This window comes from Myxocyprinus asiaticus, chromosome 7 (genome assembly GCF_019703515.2).
Source record: "Myxocyprinus asiaticus isolate MX2 ecotype Aquarium Trade chromosome 7, UBuf_Myxa_2, whole genome shotgun sequence".
Classification (NCBI taxonomy): Eukaryota; Metazoa; Chordata; class Actinopteri; order Cypriniformes; family Catostomidae; genus Myxocyprinus; species Myxocyprinus asiaticus.
The window spans coordinates 54,925,731-54,946,934 of record NC_059350.1 but is presented as its reverse complement, the minus strand read 5'-3'; the positions used below and the strand labels follow the sequence as shown (position 1 = coordinate 54,946,934).

Below are 21,204 nucleotides of genomic sequence, written 5' to 3'. Positions count from 1 at the left end.
GCAGTGTTTCATCTTTACAACAGCAGAGAAAAGACCTACATTTCAATCATTGTTGTTATGGTTTATTCTCTCCCTGCAGCTGTTTCCTCTCTTGTTTTCGTTCACTAGATTCCACTATCTGTCCTCTCTTTCTCTTTCTTTATGCAACATTGAGGTCAGGTCACTGCTGTCCATCTGTAAAACACACTTTACATCTCATGTTAACTTTTACTGCAGGTGTGTGTCCAGTGATTCAGCATTGAAAACATAAAAAATAAATAGAACATGTTGTTTTAGTAACAGATATTCAGATGTATGTCAAAGGGCAGAGCTCTTCAGAATGTCTCATTAGTAAGTCACTTTGGGAAAAAAAATACATCTGCTAAATAACTTACACAGGAACCCTGTAATATCAAATAGCTCCATTTGCTATGTAAAATTATATCATGTTCATTAATAAGATGAATAAACTTTACTACATTACGATAAACTATGTTGACTTTACATTCACATCCTTTGTCACACAAGTTTGTTTTTAGTGTACATTATTTGCACACACTAGTACAAATAATGCATGTAAACAATAAACACATGTATGCAATATATGCAATTTCAAGACATCATATTTATTGATGGAGTACCTTGAATTTGTGCATTTTAAAAAAGCTCAAACATGACCAAAATTATGAAAAACTAATGATACAATAACATTTGTAAAAGGAATATTTCATTATGTACCAAGTTAGAAGGTTTCTGGTATAATTAATAGCATATTCTGAGAGAGAATTTATTTCGTATGTTTGTATTATTACATGTTAAACATGCTAGCAACATGTTAACTTTACCAAGCAACATGCTAGCAACACCTAGCTTCATGCTAAACATGCTAACAATGCCTAGCAACATGTTAACTTTGCCAAGCAACATGCTGCAACATGCTAGCAACACCTAGCTACATGCTAAACATGCTAGCAACGCCTAGCTACATGTTAAAACATGCTAGCAATGCCTAGCTACATGTTAAAACATGCTAGCAACACATAGCTTCTTGTTAAACATGCTAACAACATGCAAGCAATGCCTAGCTACATGCTCATACATGCTAGCAACATACTAACATTGTCTAGCTACATGCTAAACATGCTAGCAACATGCAACATGCATTGCCTAGCTACATGCGAAAACATGCAACATGCTAGCATTGCCTAGCAACATGCTAAATGCTACATGTTAAAACATGCTAACAATGCCTAGCAACATACTAACAACACCCAGCTATATGTTAAACATGCTAGCAACATGTTAGAATTGCCTAGCTACATGCTAAAACATGCTAGCAACATACTAGCAATGCCTAGCTACATTCTAAAACATGCTAGCAATGTCTAGCTACTTGTTAAAACTACTTGCTCTTAGCAAGGCATCACTATTATTATCTCATGTACTTATAATAGTTAAGGGTGCTTGCTTTAGCCACCTAGCAACCACCTAGTAACGACCTAGCGAAAGGCTAGCAACCATCCAGATCACCCTAGCAACTGCCTAGCAACCACCTAGCGACCACCCTGAACACCCTTGCACCTGCATAGCAACATGCCCCAGCAATATCTCTGCACCAGAACATCTTACAGACATGGGGGTGGCCTCTTTTAACTTGGGGCAGTTGGTGGGACATTGTGGTGACAAGTTTTTATTATTATGGCAAAATAGGTTTGGAAACACAGATCTATAGAAGCTAAAGATGAGAGGAGTTTGTTTCTTTCAACCACGATTTAAAAATAAGTTATAAAACAACGTAACCAATTTTATATGTAGAACATTTAAAAACATTATGAATATTTTTTTAAATTTTTGAAGAAATGTTTTATATATGTCCAAATGTCCCTGCAGCATGTTTGTGGACCCCCAGTTGAAAACCTTGGTGCTAAATGTAAAATTCAAATTGAAATTTCCATGAAAACAACATGCAGCATTTAATTTGTTTTATTAAAACAAAATCCACCGAAACATATTCACATTAAAATGAGCTTGCTGTTGTATACAAGATAAAATAAATGCTTGGGGGAAAAAATACAAATACAGTGATTTTATCCACTTGAGACTTTTAAGACTGACAGATGAACATCAGTAATAGGCCAAGAAATCCAGCTGAATCCGTTTTGCTTTTTGAATCAAATCAGGCATTTAACCAATCAAGAGTTCAACTCTGAAAAGGCAAAATATAAAAGGCTCATGAGCTTCAGTTTAAAGTCCCTGAAGCTTTTCAAACTTTCACAGGTTAGTCATCAAAGAACTTAACTAGTGTATTAACAAATGAATGTGAGGAAAACATCCATTTAAAAGAATGAACAAAAAACAGACACCACAAGAGAATCAAGGAGTCCAGAATCCCTTGTTATCCAGCATACAGAGCACTAGTTAGAACATTACAGGGCAGCTTCAGATTCAGACTCATAACAGGCAAATGGAAACACGTCATGTATCCAAGCGTTGGGATATGAGGTCACTTCCTGTCTAGTGTGGGTGGGGATCGGGGGCAGATACAGGGGGGCAGGAGTGAGATTTGATGCTGTTGTCTTTACTAACGGCCTCGTCAAAGTCCAGTGACTGTCCGTTCACACTGATCTCCATACAGCCGTGATAGTGTGCTGAGATCGGCATCTTCGACAGCGGAAGATCTGCACACATACAACAATAACATGAACTGATGAGAGAAGTCATTCATCACCTGAATCAATCAGATATTACTAGTAGACTTACAATCCAAACCGATTTAATGTCCACAGTAAGAAGATTTAGGTGCCATGAACAGAGAGCGTTTGACAAAAAGCAGCCAGAATAAATAAACAAATCATTGACTTACAGTATAAAATAGACATAAAAAATATTCAGTAAATGTGTATATTTTACATACTGTAACTGGTTGCCATTTCTTTGTTTTTCACCATTTTTAAATCACCTTTGAGCTTTTTTGCACTTCATTTCAAAAGTCCTCTGGTGTGACAAATAAATGTATAAATCTACAAATATTCCCTGTAATCTCTCCATTAAAATGAACTGCATTGTAATGACTTTACAAGAATACAGTTTAATAGGAAGTATTATATGTCACATTTGCAGTAATTTACCAGAGACTAAATAAATTAATACGTATTAAAAACATTGGGAGAAATTGGAACAGGGTCATTATCAAAATATGGTGGCAAACATGTCCCTTGAATTTTCAGTCATGAAAATGATTTCAAAACGTACAACCTAACCTAACCTTTTATTAACACCTCCTATGGTATTCGGTAATTTTAGTTTGGTTTGGTTTTGTTTCCTTTATCTGAGCAGTACAAGACTTAGTGACTTTTCCTCCATGTGCCATCTGAATATACAAAAAAAAATCTGGGCTTGATTCAATTATTCTAAGTGGTCGCAGAAAAAAAGCGACACCTTTGGTATTCGCGGTCAAAATTGACCGATCACTGAAAATGAATGGGAAACACCAAAAAACAGAGCAATTTATTTTGATCTGTCAAATACAATCAATAAATCAGCCACAATACAGAAAAAAGAAAAATAAATTACAGGATGAGACTCTAAAACATCCTCAGTGCAAAACATACACACCCAGTCACACACAAACACAAAAATTGACTGGTGAGACTATAACACAGAGGTTTTTTTTTTTTTTTTTTTTTTACATTTGTCAAAAAAACAATAAATCAGCCACAATGATAATCGCGTGCACACACACACACACACACAAGTTTGTAAAATACATTTTTACTATAGAAAGTTTTAAAATTGCAAAATGTCTGCTTTGATTCTTCTGTTTTATACTCTAATTGAATTTTCAGAATTTTGCAGTTCATTTCTGTTTCTTGATGTTCATTTTCTTGACATTATTACGCATTTATTTTTATGACATTTTTATGTTTGAAATAAATTATTGGTATAAAAATGTTTATTCTGTGTCTTCTCTTTGTAACACCATGGTCAGGTTTGATTGCAGCATAATGACATTAACTGCATAAACTGACACTTCAAATCAATTTTAAAATGCTAAACTTTGACAAATAATAGTTTGATAATGTCTAAATATATATCCAAATGCATATCTTGTGATAAAATATCAAATTAGGATACAACAAGTCATCAGATAACACAGTATGTGTCTACAGTCATCTACTGGCTGTTACTGGTTTTTACTGGTTTTCAAGTCATGTTATTTATATTTTGTTCACCAGATGGCAGCAATCTGCCTCCAATTCATGTCACATTCTCATAAATCAGAAAGTCAAAATTTTCTGAGAATGACCCAAAACCCAATATGGTGGATGTAGAAAAAGTAGACCCACCTTACAGATAAAAGAGCCAATCACCTTTCAGATACAGACATCGTCTGTCAGTCAACTGGATTAACTGGACCAGTAGCGTTGTTTAGAGTGACTTGAGTTAAAGAAGCGCAATTTATGATACCATTGCTGTCAGATTTTACTGCCGATTTAAAATATGCTCTTTAATTATAAGAGAAATGGCTCTTGACCAACCGTTTGGGAGATTTTCCTTGAACGGGACTTTATAATCGCTTAAAATGTCATGATAACTACCCATAACCAGCATGTGAACGTGATTCTGCAGATAATGACCTTCACTTCATTAGGTTTAGAATAAAAGGTTTAGTGTAACTTTGACTAACACAGAAACCAACTGAGCAAAACAGAATTTGCTTTTTTATATGTCTATGGGAATCATGAGTGGTTTTAAGTGGAATTTTATAGAAGTTATCCAGAAATATGGTAGAAAGATGTTGCAGAGTCACTAATAATAGATATACAAGGTACCCAGACAGGATAAATGTGCTATTTTTTCCACTTAATCCTGAGAAGAGCATGTTATGGATTAAACTGTGTGTCAGCCCTCATTCAAGGACACCTACATTTGCTCTAAGGTAAATTAAAGCTAATAACTTCACATTAATTAATGTATTAATTTAGGTCATATTAAAGGTCATATTAACCATTTAAGATCTGAGGGTGTTTTTAAAGATTTCCTGTTTCAGTGGCATACCCAAAATTAAAGGCTTAAAGGGGTCAAGCGTTTGGTATCACTGTAAAGAAAACTTTTCAGATTTTTTAATGATATAGATTATAATAAACTCAGAGACTCTCAGCCTAAGAAACTGCTAAAAATCATGTAACGTAATTTTATTTCTTATTTTTCTTATTTGACATTATATATCTCTGGGTGTAAATAAGGTGGCTCCAAAAAACTGCTTTTGTTTTGTTCACAATCATGTCAACTGTATCTGAGAAATATTTAGTGTTGATACGACAAAGCAATCAAAAGTTATAGCATTACAAATATAATTTATCATAGTGTCCAAAAGTCTCTCCAAACAAATAAAACATAATAATTGTACATAAGAACTAATTACACATGCAAACACAACAATGACTAAAGGTTTGTATAGCATGCAGACATGATTTTAGTAATAAGATTTTACAGAATGAATTTCATTCTGTGCCATTTGAGTCATCGTTGAGTCTGTGTCATGTACTTGGCGCCATCTCCTGGTGGCCATATGTAACTGGCACCAACCAATGTCTCTCTGCCCAAATATGGATGACTTTTTGCACTGATCTGAACCCAGTCCGATTGGTTTAGAGTTCCATGATGCTACAGCATTTCCAATGACATCATCTGATCCAGGAAAGCTAACATGTTTTTAGCCAGATAGCCAGATGCTGTGTGAACATTGTGCATCTTATGGATTATCCAATGATTTCTGCTTCCGATTACTTTGTGTTTGGGCTTGTTTTAAAGATAATTGGCTCCTCTAAGTAATGGTATGTGATATTTTATGTTCTGTTAATTTTTCATGAAATTATAAATGAAAACAAGGCTTATAAGTGACACCTGTTTATGTGTAAGTAAGTAAAACACATATCTGTGAGTAAAACAAATGAGCTAGTTGTATTCTAATCTTTGAGAGCTTTACAACAACATATGACACATGACTATTTGATGAGTTTGATGTTTTTACCGATTACAATAATATGTACGGTGCAAAATTATTAATGAATTATCAAAAGGGAACACTTCTGATTTGTCTGCAGATTTCAAAGCACTTGTTCAGTTTTGGTCATAATGTCTACATGCATTGGAAAGTAGAACTTCTAAACTTTCAAACAATACCTATTTTGTGTTGTTATTAATATTTTGACTATTCACGTGGGTCCATCCAAGCTTAAAGGTTTAAATAATGCGTTCATAGCATCAGAGTGAGTATGTTATGAGCAGTTCTGTTCACCTACATTAAGGTTATCAGGTGTGTAATCACTATCAAATGACACTTTTCTCTTTTCAGGTGACTGTGATAATCATTTGCCTTGATTCCGAGTCTGCACAGTGCTAGAGTGTTTTAAATTTACCTGGCAGTCCTCCGATGTAAGTGTGGACTTGACTCTGCATGGTGTTGTTGAGTTTCGATAAAGCTCCGCTGAGGATCTCAGAATCGCTGTTGGATGAAATGTTTGAATCATTCGCTGTGATGTGAAGATGATCAGCAGATACGCTCATCTCCACCACTAACCGATCAGGATAACAGAGCATCAGAGACTGAAGAGTGACTACAGACACGCTGTCCAAAAACACCTGCAGCTCCTGAAAAATCAACCGCAACGTTTAGACGTGTTTGATGTAGATTTTACTAATGCTTCACTTGTGTTAATCAGAAACTGATGTCTGTAGGGTAAAACCTACTGCATCATCTGGTCCTTTTGTTACCACGGAAACAGATAGAGGGACAGTATCATTGCTGACCAGGGCAAATAATACACCGGAACTACTTGAAGGACGTATCCTCATCACAACATCCACCCGCCACTGATCATTTCTTCCTACTGCAAACGCATGAAACAATAAAAATAAGATCAAGTATTGAACATTACTGTCATTGTATAGCAATGGACTTCACATATAGCTGAATTAAAGGAATATTTCAGGTTATTTTCAACCTAATGGAAAGCAAAAGTATTTGAAAATCAGACAAAATGTCTTAAATGAGGAAATGAAATACAATCCCATGAAGCATTGTGAATGACACAATCAAATTAAAAACGATGTAAAAATATAAAACTATTGATTTTAAGTTGTTGATTATAAGTATTGAAACAATATAGACATTTTAATTGTATTGCAATATATTCATATATATATATATATATAAGTAGTTTGAGAGTGTAGAGAGCGACTCGATTGCATCATTCACAGTGCATCGGTGGGCGGAGCTCTTTTGAAGTGATTCTCTGATTGGTGGCTCTCTCTTGAGGATTATGGGTAGTGTAGTTCTTCACCAGGAATTACACTATTAAACATGATTTTTTTTTAATGAAGTTGTAAAAACCTGGACTTTAACAACCTCAGAGCTCACGGTAGGTCTGTCTTTAAATGTTTATAAGTTATAGTTATAAAAATATTGATAATCATAAATTCAGAACCAAAACTTAAAGTGATAGTTCACATAAAAATGAAAATTCTCTCATCATTTACTCACCCTCATGCCATCCCAGATGTGTGTGACTTTTTCTTCTGCAGAACACAAATGAAGATTTTTAGAAGAATATTTCAGCTCTGTAGGTCCATACAGTGCAAGTGAATGGTGATCAGAACTTTGAATTAACAATTTTTAAGTCTTTTTTTTTTTTTTTACCATAAATACCCACTTTCACATTCTTCTTCTTTAGCTTTTTTAACAATTCACATTCTTCCAGCATATCGCCACCTACTGGTCGAAGCTGGTCAAAGGTTGAGATTTATAGAAAAATAGGACTTAAATATTGATCTGTTTCTCACCCAAACATATCATATCACTTCTGAAGACATGGATTAAACCACTGGAGTCTTATGGATTACTTTTATGCTGCCTTTATGTGCTTCTTGGAGCTTCAAAGTTCTGGTCACCATTCACTTGCATTATATGGACCTACAGAGCTGAAATATTCTTCTACAAATCTTCATTTGTGTTCAGCAGAAGAAAGAAAGTCACACATCTGGGATGGCATGAGGAGTAAATGATAAAATCTTTTTTGGGTGAACTGTCCCTTTAACACATAACTATAAGTCCATCCGCCAAAAGTAATCCAACCTCAAAAGGATGATTTAGACACTTTAAAACACATATTTTGAGACAGAATAATTAAAAAAGTGCATGAACAAAATATTGCTGCACATTTCTGCTTTTAAACCCCTTTAGATGCACTTGCCCCATAGACTTGTATTGTAATGGTGTTACTGTACATACTGTACATTGTCTTTTGAATTACTGTCTGTGGTTGTTTGTTTGATGCTTAAGTGGTATTTAATCCAAACTATTTTTAGATAATAGTGTTGTAAACTCACTGTAATCAATGTTGAATTGTGCAAATCCTTCAGCGGTGAAGAACGAGCCCTCCTCTACATGCAAATAACAATGTTTACTCTCCTTCTCCTGGATGACCTCCTTTACTCCAGACGCACCCTTATTCATGAGATTCCAGCCGCGGATACAGCCGTCTAATCTTGGGTTGATCTGATTCACACACATAACCAAAACAAACCACATTTAAACTTATTCATGTAATACGTTAGCTATGTTTGTGTGCAAATGGACTGAACATTTACCGGTTTGATGAGGCTCTCGTTGCGATTGGGCAGGCCGGCGATGTAAACTTTAGTTTCCAGTTTGTCGTTAACGGGTGTGAAGAGTCGTTCGGGACTGTTAATACTCATAACGGCCTCTTTACTGATCTTTACACTCATGCTGCCTGACAGTTCCTCCACTGAGATCTACACACAGCAATCAATAACTTTACCAATAACCTCATGTTAACAAACAATAATGGCTCTGAACAACATGACCTTTGACACACAGATATCATCAATCTCTAATGCATCTTTATTTCAAACATCATATGTCTTGAACTCACCACGTGCCACTGTCCATCATTAATAGCTTTGCCTCCGCTGGTCACTTTGAACGAATGTTCATTCTTAAACTGGACCTCGATACGGCCGCCGCGTAAACCCAACATAATCCACGATTCCGGCGATGACTCGGCGTAGAGAATCACACCTTCTGGATCAAACGTGCGGAAATCAAATTCAGCCGCAAATCTGTGAGCACAATTTACAAAAAAAAATGATATAGATTATGGTAAATTCTTAGTCAAAAATTTGAGCCAAAAATGTACTTTTTTTCTTATTTGACATTATATAACTCTGGGTGTAAATAAGGTGGCTCCGAAAACCTGCTTTTGTTTTGTTCCCGATCATGTCAACTGTATCTGAGAAATATCGTGTTGATACGATAAAGCAATCAAAAGTTAAAGCATTACAAAAATAATTTATCAGTGACCAAAAACATCTCCAAACAAATAAAACACAATAACTGTACATAAGAACTAATTACATAATAATAACTAAAGGTATGCTCTCTCTCCAAAGCATGCAGGCATAAGTAACGAGATCTCATTCAGTTCCATTCTGTGCCATTAGAGTCATCATTGAGTGTGTCATGTACTTATATATGTAAATATAATTATTTAATCATTATTTAGGAGTAATGACGTGATGCTCATTTTTTTATCCACATCTAATAGATTACTCAAAAATACATTACAAATGCAATTTACAAAAAACAATTCTATGATGAACATGTTTTCAATGACTGAGTTCAAAGTCATTTTGATATTCTGTCTGGGACTAAAAGTCAAAAATATCATGTGGTGTAACTGACATGTAGGTAGCAATTTTGTTGTCATGTGACAAAAATCATATAACAAAGAGGACCTCTTTAGATGCAATACTGTGTGCGAAGGTTTAAAAACTAATCATTATTTTGTCATATAGTAATAATCGATATTTTGACATTTTTATGAAAAAGTGCATTTGGTTCAGGTCATTTGGTGAGAAAACTTCTTGATATTATTGACTTAAATTCATAATATTTGTAAAAAATATTTTAACCTTGAAACATATGTTTGAAAACTTTTTTTAAATGAATGTTTAAGTTGCGTACGCTCTCCTGTCTTTAAGGTGCAACTATTTTAATACCTTTTACTTGATGGTTACACCACATGACATTTTTAAAGTCATTAAATATTTTTTTTTTTGTAGAAAATGTTTTTCGAAAATTGGTAAAAACAAAGTGAACTCAAAGATTACATATCTACAAACTTGACATGTGTTTTAAAATTCGATTTTTAAAATATTGCACATTTTTATCACCTCAGACAACCTTATTTGTTAATAACCCTTAAAATGAATTATTGTTATTTGAGGGCCTTTCCCAGCAAATATTTAAATATGCGATTAATTGCAATTATTAATTGCCATATCATGTAATTAATTCGATTAAAAAATGAAATCGATTTATTATATTAAGCCAAATTTTGTTGAACAAAACACATTGTGCTTGACACAAACCATGTTTCTCCTAATCTGTATTTAATGTAGTCTGTGTGGTGTTTTCTTTGACCTTGTGTGTTTTTGTTCATGTCACACAACCTGTCCATGTTGACATCTGTTTAATTTGTCGATACTGTAGAGTTTGATTGGACGCATGACCTTTGGCATCAACAACATAGGACATATGAATCACTTTCTCCTCCTGTTTAAAGTTATTTTGCTCTCCTAACTATGCATGATTATTATTGCATTTTATTATTTACATATAGCGTTGATTTTTCACTGATGACACGATCTGAACAAACCTGAAAATCACATATGTACAGTACTATATCACAGAATGAGCCCTCTGAAACAGAAAAATTATTAATATTTAGTTACACCTAAATAAATTATCCAAACCCTCCATGTGCTAATTGTTCAGAAACAGGATGTAGAATCATGTTAACCCTTTAAGCCCGAATGGGCATGCAAGAAAAACAAATAATCATCCAAATATGAATAACTACAGTCTTGACCAACACAATATAGGTATCGTTTGAAAGTTTAGAAGCTCTACTTTACAATGCATGTAGACATTATGACCAAAACTGAACAAGTGCTTTGAAATTTGCAGACAAATCAGAAGGGATCAGTACTTGGGCCACTTCTCTTCTCTATATACACAACATCACTGGGATCCATCATTCAGGCACATGGTTTCTCTGACCACTGCTATGCCAATGACACACAGCTCTACTTGTCTTTCCGGCCCAACGACACCACAGTGACTGCTCAAATCTCTGCCTGCCTGGCAGACATCTCGGCCTGGATGAAGGAGCACCACCTGCAACTCAACCCAGCCAAGACTGAGCTCCTCGTCTTTCCAGCCAACCCTGCTGTTGAACACAACATCACCATGCAGCTGGGTTCAACTACAGTAACACCTTCCAAATCAGTCAGAAATCTAGGGGTAACCATCGATAACAATTTAAATTTCACAGACCACATCTCAAAGACCGCAAGATCATGTAGATTTACACTTTACAATATCAGGAAGATAAGACCCTTCCTCTCTGAACATGCCACACAACGTCTTGTTCAGTCACTTGTCATAACTAGACTGGACTACTGTAACGCTCTCATTGCAGGCCTCCCTGCATGTGCAGCTAGACCCCTGCAAATGATCCAGAATGCAGCAGCACGTCTGGTCTTTAATTAACCAAAGAGAGCGCATGTTACACCACTCCTTGTCTCTCTTCACTGGCTGCCGGTTGATGCATGTATCAAGTTCAAGGCTCTGATGCTGGCATACAGAACAGTCACTGGGTTTGCTCCAGCATATCTAAAATCATTTCTACAGAGCTACGTACCCACTAGAAGTCTGCGGTTGGCTAAGGAACGTCGCCTTGTTGTACCAACACAAACAGGCACCAAAATACTTTCCCGGACTTTCAGCTTCATCATACCACGTTGGTGGAATGACCTTCCCAACTCCATCCGTGAAGCTGACTCACTTTTCAACACATCTTTTCCATGAGCACTTAACCAGTCACTAAAAAAAAAAAAACTTGTTGCACTTTAATCTGTCTTGAATACTACTATTCTGATGCTAGTGAAACTTTGTAATACAGCACTTTTCGTACGACTGTCTCCTTAAGATGATTTGCTTATGTGTTCCTCTTTTGTAAGTCGTTTTGGATAAAAGCATCTGCCAAATGAATAAATGTAAATGTAAATGTAAGAGTTCTGTTTTGATAATGTATAAATAAATTTGCACTGTACATATTACTGCAATCAGTAAAAACATCAAACTGATCAAATAGTCATGTGTCATATGTTGTTGGAAAGCTCTCAAAGAGTAGAATACAACCAGCCTATTTGTTTTACTCACAGACAAAAATATAGCGAATAATATCAAAGTATATGTCTTTGACAATTATGTTGGTGTTGCTTATATGACAAGTTTATAACTTCACAAAAAATAAATGAGGTGATTATCTTTCAAACGAGTCCACACACAAGGTAATCAGATGTATAGATCATTAGATAATCCACATGAAGCACAATGTTACATATGGCCACCAGGAGATGGCGCCAAATACATGACACAGACTCAGTGATGACTCAAATGACACAGAATGAAACTCATTCTGTGAAATCTCATTACTAAAATCATGTCTGCATGCTATGCAAACCTTCAGTCATTGTTGTGTTTGCATGTGTAATTAGTTCTTATGTACAGTTATTATGTTTTATTTGTTTGGAGATGTTTTTGGACACTATGATAAATTATTTTTGTAATGCTATAACTTGATTGCTTTGTCGTATCAACACAAACTTTTTCTCAGATACAGTTAACATGATTGGGAACAAAAAAAAAAGCAGTTTTTCGGAGCCACCTTATTTACACCCAGAGATATATAATGTCAAATAAGAAAAAAGTAAATTATTTGGCTAAATGTTTTGTGTGATTTTTCAGCAGTTTCTTCTCAGAATGTATCATAGTCTATATCATTAAAAAATTGGAAAAGTTTTCTTTACAAACACTTGACCCTCCTTGTTTTTTATCGAGTTGTATGCCTTTAATTGTAGGTATGCCATTGAAAAAGGAAATCTTTAAAAACACCTTCAGAGCTTAAAGGGTTAAATCCCATACTTGGTATCGGCCTGCAGTCGGTACCACAGGTACATCACAGGTAACCCGCTGAACTGTTCTCCCAGATATAACATCTCGCCATGTTTATGGTCAGCCAGATCCAAACACTGTGGAATCTTCTCGCACAAACGCCCGTCCTCTGCCAGCTTCACACCCTTGCGCCCGTCACAGTGACATGAAAAACTGCCAATCGTGTTCACACACTCGCCACCACACCCGGCCTGCTCACACTCATCCAGATCTTGTGGAGAAACACACATAAACACACACATTGTTCACTGTTTTTGTTGGATGTGCATAAGTTTATTACATATACTTTCCATTTATCTACATCACAGCCATGAACCATAATTTTCCTATTGTTAGTCGATGACTAGAGAGCATTTGGTGGGACAAACATTTTTATATGCCCCTGAGAGCAATATGATGTCATCAATATTTTTAGGCCCTTTCCAGAAGAAAAAGATTGTACAGTTTCAATACATATTTCTGCTAAAAGTTGATTTTGTACACCTCAAAACTAAAACTGTGTGTGTTTCTCTCACCCTGACACTCTCGTGTGGTTGTGTTGTATTTGTATCCTGTCGGGCATCGGCACACAAACGCACCCGGAACATTCACACATTTGGAAGGTTCCACACAAACACTGGGATACAGGACACACTCATTGATATCTGTAGATGAGAGACACATTATATGATCATATGTTACATGTGCAGTGGTATTTGGATACGACAATAAGATAACATAAGGCAATATGAAAGCAAGTGTGATCTGCATGTCTCAAACGCTGCTGGAGCTTTTCTCAGAGTGATTTTTGCTCAATGACAAATCGCGGTTACAGTGAAACAAAAACAAAAGCTTTGTTTTCTTTTTAAACCATAGCCTATACTTACTGTATTTAGAAATGTTTCTTTGCTGACTGCATTTATTTTTTCAAAGTATATTTTTTCCAAAATCTGCTTATCGTTTTTCCAGCAGAAGTACTTGACATGGGGTGAAAAGTTAATGGAAAGACGCTGTTTGCATTTGATTTCTCGAAAAAATGAATACCCTCTAACGTGACTGAACTGCTTTTCTTATTTGATATGAGCTCTCTAATTTAGGTTTCATAATTCAGTATAAGCATCAGTAAATCTGTTTCAGTTGATAACGTATGGTCAATGCTAATGCTGTTAAACCCATAAATAAACACATCGCAGGCAGGTGAGATTGGAGGTGTGGGTTAGAGCTACTTTGACTTATAAAAAGCACTCAAACATTTTGAGTTTGTTATTCACAAGAAGCATCTACTGATGTGGACCATGCCTCACAAAAAAAAAAAAAAAAAATTTCAGAAGACCTACGATCAAGAATTGCTGCTTTGCATAAAGCTGGAAAGGGTTACAAAGTTATCTGGAAGAGCTCAGATATTCATCTGTCCACAGTTAGACAAACTGTCTATAAATGGAGATGATTTAGTACTATAGGTACTCTCTCTAGAAGAAGCCGTCCAGCTAAGATGACTCAAAGGGAACACCGCAGAATGCTCAATGAGGTAATAAAAGAACCCTAGAGTGACAGATAAAGACTTGAAGGAATCATTGGAACTGGTTAACATCTCTGTTCATGAGTCTACTATACAGAAAACATTAAACAGGCATGATGTTCATGGCAGGACATCATGAAGGAAGCCGCTGCTTTCCAACAAAAACATTGATGCACACCTGAAGTTTGCCAAAGACCAACTTGACACTCCACAACACTACTGGGAAAATGTTTTGTGGACTGATGAAACTAAGGTTGAATTGTTTGGGAAGAACAGCAGCACTATGTATGGCATAAAAAGGGCACCACATACCAACATGAACACATCATCCCAACGGTGAAGTACGGTGGAGGGAGCATCATGATTTGGGGCTGCTTTGCTGCTTCGGGCCTGGAACGCTTGCCATCATCGAGGGAAAAATGAATTCCCAAGTTTATCAAGATATCCTACAGGATAATGTCAGGGTGTCTGTGCGCCAGCTGAAGCTCAGTAGAAGTTGGGTGATGCAGCAGGACAATGACTCTAAACATCAAAGTAAATCCACTACAGAATGACTTCAAAAAAAGAAAATCCCAGTCAGAGTCCAGACCTTAACCCAATAGAGATGCTGTGGAATGATCTCAAGAGAGCCATTCACACCAGACATCCTAAGAATATGTCTGAACTGAAGCAGTTCTGTAAGGAAGAATGGTCCAAAAATCCTTCTGAACGTTGTGCAGGTCGAATCCGCAGATACAGGAAACGTTTGGTTGAGGTTAATGCTGCCAAAAGATGATCGACCAGTTATTAAATCCAAGGGTTCACATACTTTTTCCACAGCACTGTGAATGTTTAACGGGATGTGTTCAATATAGACATGAAAGATTATAATAGTTTGTGTGTTGTTAGTTTAAGCACATTGTGTTTGTCTATACTTGTGACTTTGATGAAGATGAGATCACATTTTATGACCAATTAATGCAGAATCTTGCCACTGTATATCTAGATACAAAACAATATACTCAGTCAATGATCATAGAGAACACTCAGTGGATCCTGCAGATAATTTGTTTTTTTATTGAATACAGTTTGTTTTCACTGCTAGAAACAGACTGTTACATCACAAACCTTTAATCCACTTTACATCAGTCACGGTCAACAAACAGCCTAATGGAACAACACGAACATGCGATATGTGTGTGTGTGTTTCTGAAATCTGTGTTGACATGTTTTGCACAGCATGAGTCTCTCGTCTTGTGTTGGACCTCACAGATGGACGGGGCTTGAGTTTCTCTTTACAGGAAAATCCCATAATTCCTGAAACAGCTGTTGGAGCTCATCTGGCACACACAAACTCTATCTGGATTCAAACCAAAAGCTCCAGAAAAACACGGACAGCACTGTCAGATTTACAGGAAAACCACAAGCTACAGGCCAGCAGTCCTCTGAATCGGCATTGTTTGCTTCCTTTGTGGTGCACTTTTGAGTCAGTACACTAACAAGTGAACATTTGCTCACCTATGCAGTGGATGTTGTCGTGCGTGTAGAAACCACGCTCACAGCTGCAGGTGAAACTCCCGGGGAAGTTGAAACACTTTTGGCTGCAGCCCGCAGGGAATTCAGGGTCATCACACTCGTTAATATCTGTGAGAGAAAGTGAATGAACACAATAATTCAATAAAACAGATATAATTATGTCATTGAAAAGTTTGTTTGGTCACAGCACCGCTAGTGGTGAATTTAGATAAAGCAGATGTGTCTCAAATGACGCACTATACACTATGCACTCGGACATATTTCAAGTGTAGTATGTGTAACAAAACACTTACCCTGTTCACAGCGCAGGCCCTTCCATCCTGGTTTACACACGCATGTAAACGAGCCCTGACCGTCCACGCAGCGCTCGTATCCCTCCTTATAACACGGCAGCGGTAAGCACTGATTACTGATTTCTGTAAACACACGTTCATAAAACAACCGCACTTCAACAAACCCACAACAGATAATAATGCTGTGACCAGCTAAATCAACAACATTATTTTGTATTTTTGTACATGCAGTGTCGCATTATTGCACTCTACAGTGTCACCTTGCACACATGTCCGCAGGTTCTGAGGGATTAAAGCCTCTGAGTTTGGATTATTGATCCCGACACGGTGAGAGCCCAGACACACTACAACACAAGAAAGAGATAACAAGTAAAAGCTGAAGTATGTCACTTTTTCTGTGTTAAAATATTTTCTCCTATACCAGTTTAGTATGCGGAGGCAACTATAAGTAAGCTATTTATAGGTTAAGTTTCTCGAAAACTTTCTGTTGCGCTATGCAAAAATTCCAGTGTTTGTTTTGAGCAAGACCCGTCCAACAACATTACTTAACCAATGGCATGAGTTGGGGACGTATATGGAATTCCAACTAATAAAAATGCGAATTTCTGATATTTGGAACCTGGTTTTCTCTTCTGGCAATATTAGTTTTGCTGTTTCAGTGGCATACCCAAAATGAGGTTATTATTGAAAAATTATTGATATAGATTATGATAAATTCTGAGACTCTCAGCCTAAGAAACTGATGAAAAATCACAACCTTTTTTCTTATTTTCTGATTTGACATTATATATCTCTGGTGAATAATGTGGCTCCAAAAAACTGCTTTTGTTTTGTTCCCAATCATGTCAACTGTAACTGAGTAAAACATTATAGCATTACAAAAATAATTTATCATAGTGTCAAAAAGTCTCTCCAAATAAATAAAACATAATAATTGTACATAAGAACTAATCACACATGCAAACACAACAATGACTAAAGGTTTGCATAGCATGCAGACATGATTTTAGTAATGAGATTTCACAGAATGAGTTTCATTCTGTGTCATTTGAGTCATCATTGAGTCTGTGTCATGCATTTGGCGCCATCTCCTGGTGGCCATATGTAAATACAGTGAACGATCTTCTCTGCCCATATTTGGATGACTTCCACCTCTGGTTGCAGTGATGTGAATCATAATACGATTGGTTTAGCATTCCATGACGCTGGACAACGTACTAAATAATTTCCCATGATGTCATCTGATCCAGGAAAGCTAACATGTTTGTAGTCAGATAGCAAGATGCCAGATGTGCACATTGTGTTTCATGTAAATTATCTAATGATCTATGCATCCTATTAACTTGTGTGTGGGCTCGTTTGAAAGATAATCACCTCCTCTAAGTAATGCTATCTGATATTTTATGTTCTGTTTATTTTTCATGAAGTTATAAGTGAAAATGTGGCATATAAGCAACACCTGTTTACCTGTAACAAGTATGTCAAACACATACACTTAGCTATTACTCACTATATTTTTGTCTGTGAGTAAAACAAATAGGCTGGTTGTATTCTACTCTTTGAGAGCTTTTCAACAACATATGACACATGACTATTATGATGTTTTTACTGATTGCAATAATATGTAGAGTGCAAAATTATTTATAAATTATTAAAATGTAACACTTCTGATTTGTCTGCAAATTTCAAAGCACTTGTTCAGTTTTGGTTATAATATCTACATGCATTGTAAAGTAGAGCTTCTAAACTTTCAAACGATACCTATTTTGTGTTGGTCAAGACTGTAGTTATTCAGGCCCGCAGAGAATTTTTGATACCTGAAATCCATTTCCATATATTTGAAATACCAGATCTTACATGTTGAAATACTACTAGTACTAATATTTTTGATAGGCGGTTGAAACATAAGAGGGCTTGATGAAGTCAGCTAAAAAGGAAAATCGTTTCAGAGGCAGAGCAAGTTATCACATTTTGATGAAAGAAAGTGTTTTCTTTGCAATCAAGTTAACTGATGTGTCGTTCAAGATAAGTTTAAATATTAAGAAAGTATATACAGTAGAGTCAATTTTGATTTTAAGATTGACATCATCGTGTTATAATTAAATGTGTGGTTGAGCAACAGTATATTTTGCCTGGCAATAAAAGACAGATTCATAAACACATATGTAAAGAGAGAATTGCTCAAGTTTAAAGCAAGGTGAATGACACTGAATTTAGTGTATTTTTAATGGTATTGTTGATCTGGGTTAAATGAGTGACCCTGTAACAGGCTTCAGTCAGTCAGAGAGAGTTTTGAAATCAGATTAAACATGACAGCCCTGAAACACAAACTGAAGCATGTTTTTCTCCCCAGAGGGCATCTGATGCAACAGCGCCACCTGATGGGAGGGGCCTGATGACATCACCGATTACTGAGAAACTCATTTAGCATGAAGACTTTCATTAGAATTGGAACTGAGTGTTGTTTCATTACAAAAATAAGAATGATGACTTACCAACATACTTGGGATAGAAATATTCCTGTAAAGTTAAGGAAAATATCATTATGAGAATAATCACTGATCAACAAAGTAAATCAAAGATTTTTTAACAAAAGCCAAGCAGGTGTTTCATTTTGTGTTGACTTTCCCCTTTACAACAAACCTCATCATCAAAGGAACATGTCCAGGTCATATTTCACACCGAAATGAAAAGAAAATAATAATGCAAATTATATCTTGTAGCCTATTTTAGGACTATAAATAGTATTTGTATTGGGACATTATTCTCATGACAATTAAACACACTTTCACCCCAAATTCTCATTACTGTAATGCAAAAACAACATATTAGGAAAGACATTTTTCTGGGGGAAATGTTCTCAATTGTCATGAAAACAAAGAGATATAATAATCATTTTGCAAAGCAAAATATCATAATTGACCAAACAATATGCTTCATTTTCCTTATGCTAAATATCATTTTGTGGTGAAATGCGACACAGACATGTTTTCCTGAGATTCACCCACGTACAAGCTGGTCACATGACTGAATCCACACAGCTGATGATGCCAATGTCAACAACACAACGCATCACTTCACAAACACGACAGAACATTGATCAGAGAGAACTCACAGTCTCCGGGTTGTTCTCAAAGATCTCTCGCGCCTCTTCTTTATTACACAACTCCTCGATGCATTCGCGCTCCAAGTTTCCTTTCTTGCTCTCCTCAAACAGAGTGTTTGCTCGTCTGTGTCGCGTGAGGAACTGAGAGGCTTTATTCTGTGGAAGAACTACACACAGACATGAACACACTTCTTCTGATGCTTCAGAAGGGTTTTTGTAACAAAATGGTTAAAAAGTACCAAACATGGTACCAACATCATAAGAGGATTGTTTGGCCATGTACCAACATGGTATTGAAGTAACTTGGAATACCATGTAAATATCATTATGTATGACCATGGTAATCATTCAGTACATCTGATACCATCACTGTAATGAGAAGTGAAAAGAAAGATGGAAATATGAGACATAATCCACACTAAAGCACAGCCAGATTTCACATACATCATTTAGGTAGAGATTTATGTTTAGGAAGTTGAAGTGTGAGTCTATAAAAGCACAGCTTACATACACGTTTAACCCGATTAACTGCGTAACTGTGTGTGAGTTGTTTTACCCCCTTCACACATGCTGGTGGGTCTGTTTCGTGAGAAAACCAGGTTTGTGGAATAAACAACATAAAAGAACACACACCTAGTCTGGAGGATGATGTTTCCTCATGTTTAAAAATAAATAAATAAATAAAATAAAAATAAAAAACTTCATTTGTAAACATTGATACATTGTTTCTTTGTTACTTTTATAGACATTGCCACATTGTTAATTTTGTAAACATTGCTACATTGTTAATGGTATGAACATTGTTTCATTGTTGCTTTTGTAAACATCACGACATTGTTTATATTCTAAACATTGTTTCATTGTTAGTTTAATACATTTTGTTTTATTGATATTTTTGTAAACATTACTATATTGGTTTAGTAGTAAAGATTAACCATGGTAACCAGTTTCTACCAAACTGCTATTACTAGCTCTACAGGAGAAACAGTTTACATTGTTTTCATAATGTAATATTTTGTTAAATAACTTGTTTTGATAACAAAAAGTGACTAATATTAAGCTACCAAAGTTTTACTGTAGTAACAAGCACTGTAACTAGTATTTTAGTGGAAACTACTGTATGATTACATGATACAGTTCCGTTACATTGTTCACTTCTAACGGTTTACAAACGTTACATTGTTGCTCGGTGCGTGCTCTAGAGGATGTTCGTTACATTGTTACATAACAACAGTTTCTAAAAGAGAAACATTATTCTCTGTGTTGTGGTTTAGTTGTTTTTACTCACATCGGTGTGACTCGCAGAGTTGAGCGGGCAGCAGCAGCAGTGTGAGGCCGAGCAGAGAGCCGCTCAACGCCGCCTTCAGTCTCCACATCCTCCCGCTGTTTGATCAGTCAGAGTCCTCACGCTGTTCCGCTTCAGATCCGCAGTCAAACTCTATTGTTCCCTAGATAGTGTGCTCTAGTTGGTCCAGAGGTGAGTTAAGAGCAGTAGAAATGGACAGACAGAGCGCTATATAACTCATAACTGATCCACAGACCCTCAGTGAGTCTAACAGGAGCAGCACGGGTTAAATGCGGGGCCCTCAGCTGGTGAAACAGGGCCCTGTCAGGTGCCGATGATGTTTTCACTCAGGTAAGTGGACACTTAGAAATATTATGTATGCAAATTATGTACCAAGTATGAAAGGAGATATTGTCTTTGATA

General features: G+C 36.1%; 1 protein-coding gene across 1 annotated transcript; it reads right to left on the bottom strand.

The window, feature by feature from the left end:
* Nucleotides 1-1,946: 1,946 nt before the first annotated feature.
* Nucleotides 1,947-21,060, bottom strand: pros1 (protein S). Its single transcript, XM_051702040.1, has 14 exons — nt 20,785-21,060; nt 19,506-19,663; nt 18,886-18,910; nt 16,651-16,734; nt 16,391-16,513; nt 16,080-16,205; nt 13,600-13,728; nt 13,055-13,295; nt 8,937-9,123; nt 8,632-8,796; nt 8,371-8,539; nt 6,733-6,872; nt 6,402-6,633; nt 1,947-2,657 (listed from the first exon to the last, which is right to left on the bottom strand). The coding sequence occupies exons 1-14, from the start codon at nt 20,870-20,872 to the stop codon at nt 2,494-2,496; spliced, it is 2,031 nt and encodes a 676-aa protein (XP_051558000.1). The 5' UTR covers nt 20,873-21,060; the 3' UTR covers nt 1,947-2,493.
* Nucleotides 21,061-21,204: the final 144 nt, after the last annotated feature.

What these genes read in the sequence shown, in the direction of transcription:
- pros1 (XM_051702040.1), bottom strand. Translation starts at nt 20,872, where the DNA reads ATGTGGAGACTGAAGGCGGCGTTGAGCGGCTCTCTGCTCGGCCTCACA. An exon ending in TTGAGAACAACCCGGAGACT is followed by an intron (nt 18,911 to 19,505) that starts GTGAGTTCTCTC and finishes TTAACTTTACAG; the next exon opens with GAATATTTCTATCCCAAGTA. An exon ending in TTACATCGGAGGACTGCCAG is followed by an intron (nt 2,658 to 6,401) that starts GTAAATTTAAAA and finishes GTATGTGTGCAG; the next exon opens with ATCTTCCGCTGTCGAAGATG.